Here is a 7550-nt window from a genome sequence, read left to right on the forward strand (position 1 = left end):
TAAGTGAATCTTAATCCATAAATTAATATTATATTATTATAAATAATTATATTTAAATTTTGAAAAATACATTCAATTAAACATGACTTAAAATTTTATAAATTTAATTAAAAAGTTAAATAAAATTTAAATAGTTTACCAAAACCGATTAACTCGAACATTTACTTTAATAGACTCACTACTCCTAATTCTACAGGAAAAACCAACTGCAAAAAACCCTCAAACTACCCTTTCATTGCCACCGTGTCGGTGTTGATGGTTGGTTGGTGACAGGTTGGAGCCTGGAAACACGACATTCTAGTTCTAGTAAAACGACAACTGATAAAGCTGGTGCCGATTGCTCATCGAGACATGTGACCTCCCCAGTTAAACATCACTCACCGGCAAAAGCCTTTCGCTCCTTACCTTCTTCCTTTTTCTTTTCTTTTTCTCCCTCTTAATTTCTCATATTTAACTTACCGTACACTGACAAATATACCACATTTAATAATATTTCCTTTTTTTGTTCTCATCATTTTCTCGTTCTAATCAAAATTATCTCTTCATTTTCTCGTCTCCCCAGTCTTCTTCTCTTCCTGTCTTGTACTCTGCAGTGAAACAGAGAAAACAAAAAACAAACCCTAAAGATCTTCAATGGAATACCAAAGAGCTTCGGCTGCCACGGCTTTCACTAAGAAACTTAGTAATGGCCACAGCTTCAACGGTAAAAATATGTACGACGGCGTTTTTGCTGGTCAAAGTAAGGCCGGATCGGGAGTTGAAGACTACGCCGAGATATTCGGCGGCGGTTCGGGTTCTTCTATTCCGTTTCTCGATGTCCCTGAGTTGAACCAGAGGAAGTTCTCGGTCGATGTTTCGAGCTCGAAGCTTGATTATTCCAACATTTTTGGCGGTTTTGGGGGCTTCGATTTTGCAGTCTCTCATGAAGAATTCGTTGCTAAACCAACGAGAGATAAGAAGTAAGTTCTTTTGTTTTATTTTCTATTTGTTTTGCTTATTCGAGATGGTTGGTTAAATACGGTGTTAGAGCGTGTTTGGGTGTTGAAAAATGTTTACATTCTTATGCAAAGCTAATACCTTTCATGACTCTCCAAAGAGAATAACATACCCTTTTTTCTGAACTATTGGTTGTGAGCTTGGTTGATTTGAGAACGGCTGTCTTGATCTTTGACATTGTTCTTTGAAGGGGTAAAATATTTAAATTTCAAAGTTAAAACCTTGCCAACATTGCGTTAATGTTATAGTTCTAAATATTATTAACTTTTTTTTTTCTATATATACGTGTGAAAAATCCGGCCTGAGTTAATTAATTTTATAGGAGACCTGCTAAGACTCCATCTTTTTCAGAAGGGTCATTCTCGTACCCTTCGAGTAATCCAGTGGGGAATCAAGTTTTGTCGAATGATCAGGCCTCCCATGGATCAAGTAATGGTGGGAAACAGTTCAAAATGTCTTATAATAAAAGCATCCCTGGAGGCAAAGAGGGGACAAATGCAACAATACATGTAGCTGTTCCGGGTTTTACTTGCCTAGTTGATGGAAAAGTTACCCCATTGAGGAAGAAGCCGGTTTCTTCTGTTGTAAATGAGCCATATGAGACCGACAAGTTTGGTGAGGGTAAAAGGGATAGCATACATTGCAAGAAACCGGCATCGGATGTTCAACCTTGTGGTGCTAGTAAAATGACTTCGAAAGGTGTTGATCGACTGCATGGCGAAACTAAAAGTAACGGATTTGATTGTAAACAGACTTCAAAATGTGTTGATCAATTGCATGGCAGAACTAAAAGTAATGGGTCTGATTATAATGATGTATTATTCGGTTCCTATGATTTTGGCCATAGAATACCTCCTTCGGAGGTGACCCGGGCTTCAAGCATGTCGTATAACAAGGTTGTTAATAGTCGTGATTCTTGGAAGTTTGGGGTTCCGAGGAGTCAATCTTTGGATATTGATGCTGGTTTTTCTTCTCCCCCTTACTTGGATGATGAAGTGGATGAAAATTCAGTTGCTGCTTCATCTGCTGCAGCAGTGAAGAAGGCAATAGAGGAGGCTCAAGCCAGGTTAAAGGTTGCAAAAGAAATAATGGAAAGGAGAAAAGGTCAGATGGGTCGGGTCAAACCCAGCTTTAATGGTAGTTCAATAGGTAAGGAGAGAAAGAGGGAAAAAGATACTGTCAAACAAAATGATTTCAGGGAAGATAAAGCTCAGGAGACTAATGAAAAGATACTGGCTTCTCAGCAAACTTCCAGTGGAGTAAAAATGCAAAATGTGATGAAAGCGGATCAAGTGGCTGCTGAACCAGAAGAGGAGGAGAGAGGTTTCATCGCAAGAGAATCTGCTGGAGAAATACGTGCAGAGAATTTCATATCTTCACAGGCCGATTGTAGACAGGAAGTGGGAAAAAAGGAAGCAGCAAAAGAGGGAGAAAGAAAAAATGTAGTCCTGAATATGAATGAGCATGAAGGAGAAGAGAAGAAAATCATTGAAAAACCAGATGTTGTAAAGGAAGCTGCTGAGCAGGAGAGGAAAATAGATACATCAAAAGAGTTTTGTGATAAGGAGGAATGTCTGCACAGATCAGTGCCCGATATAGAGCTTTGTGATCCGAAAGAAGATGAAGCCAAACTAAGGTTCAATGAACAGTGGAAAAAAACTGAAGAGAAAGTGTGCAATGATCTAGACTTATGTGAAAGGAAATTGAAAGGTCCAGAGAAATCTATAGAAGAGAGAAATGTTGAAATGGGAGAACTAAAAGATAATAACAATTTGGAGAGATTAACAGTTGCTCATGGAAGGGTAGATGTGGAGGAGAAACAAAATTGTGTGATTGAACCAGAAAATGGTTATACTTTAAAAGATGCTTCCGAGAAGGAAGACGATGGGATGCTAATACAAGAAGTTTCTGTGCAAAAAGAACTCACAAAGAAATCTGAAGAAGCTTTTGAGATATCAGAACTGCCTGGGGAACACAAATTGTCTTGTGGACCAGAATACAATGAAGAGGAAGATGCTTGCGATAGTGAAGACAATGAACTGATGTCAGACAAAATGGAGAAACCTGAAATACTTGATGATCTTAGAGATAACACTTCTGATCATGAGGAAGAAAAGAGGAAACTTGAAGAAACTGGTGATTTGTTGGGGAATGAGGAATTTATGGAAGCTGAAGAGACTGGAGATTTTCTTGAAGATACTTATCAAATGGAAGTAGCAGATGAGGGACAAGAAGAGGCTTCTGAGAGTAGGGGAACTAAAGAGATGCTAACACAGACTGATCAAGAAGCCTATGAGATGATGGAAGCAAGGGAAGATGCTCTCGACTGCAATTGGGAAGAACTTGAATTAGCTGATAATGTATACAATGAAAATGAATTTAACAACGTAGGTGACACTTTAGAACCCTCCACTAATATAGACAGCTGTGAAATGACTCCAGAATTACCTCTTAATGAAGACAATGGAGGGATTGCAGAAGGATGTAAAGCTTTTAGTGAGAGTGAAGAAACTAGAAGAGATTCTGAAGCAGATGAAGTGGCTAGTGACTTGGAAGAAAACCTGGCATTTGATAAATCTGATTTGGCTGAAAGCAACTTGAAACCAGAAGAGATTAAGCAGCAAGCAGAGAATACAACAGATGCATTTAGTTTTGACAGAAGCAGTATAGATGTTGATACAGCAGATATATTGTTTGAAAGAGATGAATATGAGCAGTATTCCAAGACATCTGAAAGAAGCTTAACCATTGAGAAGCTTGTAGAAGAACAGGCTTGTGAAACGGTAGATCTCGGGGAGGGTAAAATTTGTTCAGAACTGGAGGAGAACAAGTATAACCTTGAACACTCTGATGAGGTAAGATTTGTTGATTCCCAGTTACATTGCAATTTTGGCGAGAAACATGAAGCAACAGAAATAGCTCGTGAGATGGAAGCAGACTGTAGTACAGAATATAAAGAGGAGAATTGTCCTGAAACTCTTATGAAGAAAGAGAGGGAAACAAAAAATGCTTGCCGAGAAGAAGTTACATTGAAGCAGGTAAGATTGGTTGATGCACAGTTACATTGCGAGTTTGGGGAGAAACATGAATCTGCGGAAATGGCACATGAGATTGAAGCAGGCCAAAGTTCAGAATGCAAACACGAGAATTGTCCTGAAACCCTGATGAAGGTAGAGAGTGAAACCAAAAATGCTTCCCGGGAAGAAGTTAAGCTAGTGAAGGAAAAACAAAGAAGAGTGGATGAAGCAAAAGAGAGGGAAAGGGAAAAAGAAAAGGAGAGAATAGCTGTTGAAAGAGCAATTCGTGAAGCTCGTGAAAGGGCCTTCGCAGAAGCCCGTGAGAGGGCTGCTGCTGGAAGAACAAATATAGAAGCACAGCATAAGGTAAAAGCTGAAACCCAAGGAGAGGCAGCCAAGCCTTCTGCTGAGGCCAATGATAAGGCATTTTTGGAAGCCAAACTTAAAGCTGAGCGTGCTGCGGTAGAGAGAGCAACTGCAGAGGCCCGGAAGCGTGCCCTGGAGAAAGCTTTGTCCGAAAAGGCTTCCCTTGGAGCCAGAAACCAGGCTGAAAAGTTCTCTGATTCAAAGCAGAGCTTCCAATCTTATGTTAGTGTCTTCATTTGTCATGCATTTCTCCTCTCTGTTAATTTTGGAGCTTATTATTATTATTTTATGAATTGCACAGAACTGCAAAGAAATAATTAATACAATCTCTTGCAGGATTTACGATACAAAGTTTCGTGTCCTCCTGCATCTTCCTCATATGTTGGTTCTTCAAATCAATGTGGTATGTGGTACAGGAAAAAATGACCTTTTTTATGATTACTTATATGGGCAAAAAAAAAATCCCTTAAATATTGAAATGTCTCTATTTTTCTTCATGAAGCTTCAAAATATCCCGAGGGGCTGGATATTGGTGCTGGTGAGTCAGCTCAAAGATGTAAAGCTAGGACGGAAAGACATCAAAGGACTGCAGAACGAGCAGTATGCTTTCTACTATTTTTTCTGAAAATGTCCCTTTTCCTTCAATCCGGACCCAAAATCTATTAAAATTTTAGGACAAGTATTGAAAATCTCACCCTTTGTTTTTCTGCTTGATTGTTTCCAGGCCAATGCTCTTGCGGAGAAGAACGAGCGCGATCTTCTTGCTCAGAAAGAACAAGCTGAAAGAAATGTAATGTTTCATTAAATTGTAGTAAGAAACCCTTTTGCAATGGGGACAGTTATGGTTCTTGTGATATTGTCTAACAGTTTTGGATCGGAATTTTTATGGCAGAGGTTAGCTGAAACTCTGGATGCTGAAGTCAAAAGGTGGTCAAGTGGGAAGCAGGGAAAATTACGTGCATTGCTATCAACGTTACAATATGTAAGTAACAGCTATTTGTATGTGTTCATAAATACATAGTTCTTGGTTTTTTAGCTATGAGGTCTTGGTTTAACTGAATATTCGTCATTGCTGGCAGATCCTTGGCCCCGAAAGCGGTTGGCAGCCAATACCACTTACAGATATTATAGCCACCGCAGCTGTAAAGAAAGCATATAGGAAAGCCACGTTGTGTGTTCATCCTGATAAGTTGCAGCAACGAGGGGCTACCATACAGCAAAAGTATATTTGCGAGAAAGTTTTTGATCTTCTCAAGGTTTGTTACTTCCCTTTACCTAGCTTTCGTTTATTTGTAGAAAATTTTAGTTGTGAAATCTTATTTTATGTGAAATCTCCAGGAGGCTTGGAACCGATTTAGTGCCGAAGAACGGTAGAAACTTGCTGCCATGGAGGGTGTATTGCCATTGCATTCTCTTCCCAGATGCACAAGAAAATCAAGTCGTAGGCATTCATTTTACTCATTTGCCTGGGTTAATCCATGTTTTACTTCCATATTCGTATTAAATCAAACAAATATAATGCCAAAATTTAAGCACCCCCGAGAAAAAGAAAATGTTGGTAACAGAATATTGATGATCCTACAATGTCTTCCATTCGTCATTTAAAAGTTACAGTGCATAAACACCTACAAAGGAAGATAAAAACTCAGCTAACAGGTAACTCGCTTATTTAAATATCGAAGATGGAATTTGGAGCGTGCATTCTGAGTTAATTATGAACAAAGTAAATGAAGCATTATAGCATTTTCTATGAGTGCAAAGAGTCGAGCTATGTCAAATTTGAGTGTCCACGGTTGAAGAAGATTGAATCTAATAAGTACTTCAAATGATTTTACTTTTGATGAATGAAATTTGGAATTTGAGATCATGTTTTCCAAGCATAATTTTTTTTTTCAAAACTAAAAATCGAGTATGATCTTATTTTTAAAACTAATAATGAAGTAGAAAGTAAAGTAAAAGAAATACAAGTAAAAATTGATGATTTTGAAAATAAAAACCAAGACTTGAAGACCTTTTTTTTAAGGGTTCATGATGACCTTAAAACTTCATTTAACAGAGTTGAAATAAAAAGATTTGAAAAGAAAGTGTTGGGAAATAAACGAGTAACAAGTAATTTCTCTATAGCCAGATTAGTGAGAATACGAAATAAAAGTGGAAAAATAATACCCGAAAAATTGATAACGGAGTTCAGCCAATTGTGCTTACGTCTCCGGACTGCTGCAGATCTTATACTAAAGAGAAAAAAATTACAGGTGTTTACAAAACACACTTGAGAGAGAACTAGAAGATTTTGGGATGATTTTGAAGCTAAATGAATTAGGATATTTATAGTTGAAACTTAAGGGCTAATCTTATAAATACCCTAAAGTTCAATGACTCAATTTTATAATTATCCCTATTACAAAATAATAAAAAATTTTAGCAGCCCCCATTTGAAATTATTTAGCCGCCGGCTGCTTGAAGAATGGCTGCCAAAATTTGGCATTTTTAATTTAGCCAGCTGCCATCTTTTCAATAATCTCCCACTTGAAGACTGATTTTAATCTGTCTTCACACATCGATCAATGCAACAGCTTTTCTAGTCTTGTTACTCTAGCATGCCAACTGAAGTTGAACACAACTTCAGTTTTTCCGTGGTCACCGTCTTTGTCAACATGTCTGCCGGATTTTGAGCTCTACTAATCTTTTCAAGTTTCAAAATCCCATCTTCCAGAAGAGACCGGATAAAATGATATCGCAATTGTATGTACTTCGTCATGGAATGAAAAGACGGATTCTTTGCTAGATGGATAGCACTTTGACTATCGCAATACAAGACATTGTTTTCTTGTTTCTTGCCTAACTCTTCCAAGAAACTTTGGAGCCATACCATCTCCTTGCTGGCTTCTGTAACAGCGACATATTCTGCTTCAGTTGTGGAGAGAGCAACTATCTTCTGTAGTTGAGAAACCCAACTCACCGCAGTTCCTCCTAGAGTATAGACATACCCTGTAGTGCTCCTTCTGATGTCGACATTTCCGGCTAAGTCAGCATCTACATAGCCTGTCAGTATCGTATCTCCACCTTTGAAACAAAGTGCTTTATTTGTGGTACCCCGCAGATATCTGAGGATCTATTTGACTGCTTCCCAGTGTACCTTGCCTGGATTATTTATGTACCTGCTAACAGCTC

General features: G+C 38.2%; 1 protein-coding gene across 2 annotated transcripts; it reads left to right on the forward strand.

The window, feature by feature from the left end:
• The first annotated feature begins 431 nt into the window (after window positions 1–431).
• On the forward strand, window positions 432–5946 carry LOC120183534 (auxilin-like protein 1). 2 transcript variants are annotated; one of them, XM_039188209.1, is made up of 8 exons: window positions 432–959; window positions 1319–4601; window positions 4716–4782; window positions 4882–4979; window positions 5104–5169; window positions 5272–5361; window positions 5459–5635; window positions 5718–5946. In XM_039188209.1, exons 1-8 carry the CDS (start codon window positions 634–636, stop codon window positions 5751–5753), a joined length of 4143 nt encoding a protein of 1380 aa, XP_039044140.1. In that variant the 5' UTR covers window positions 432–633; the 3' UTR covers window positions 5754–5946. The 2 variants fall into 2 exon arrangements, with proteins under 2 accessions (XP_039044140.1, XP_039044148.1); XM_039188217.1 differs by having other exon boundaries at window positions 701–959; window positions 1348–4601.
• Window positions 5947–7550: the final 1604 nt, after the last annotated feature.

Source organism: Hibiscus syriacus, unplaced genomic scaffold (assembly GCF_006381635.1).
Source record: "Hibiscus syriacus cultivar Baekdansim isolate YM2019G1 unplaced genomic scaffold, ASM638163v2 tig00003725_pilon, whole genome shotgun sequence".
Classification (NCBI taxonomy): domain Eukaryota; kingdom Viridiplantae; phylum Streptophyta; class Magnoliopsida; order Malvales; family Malvaceae; genus Hibiscus; species Hibiscus syriacus.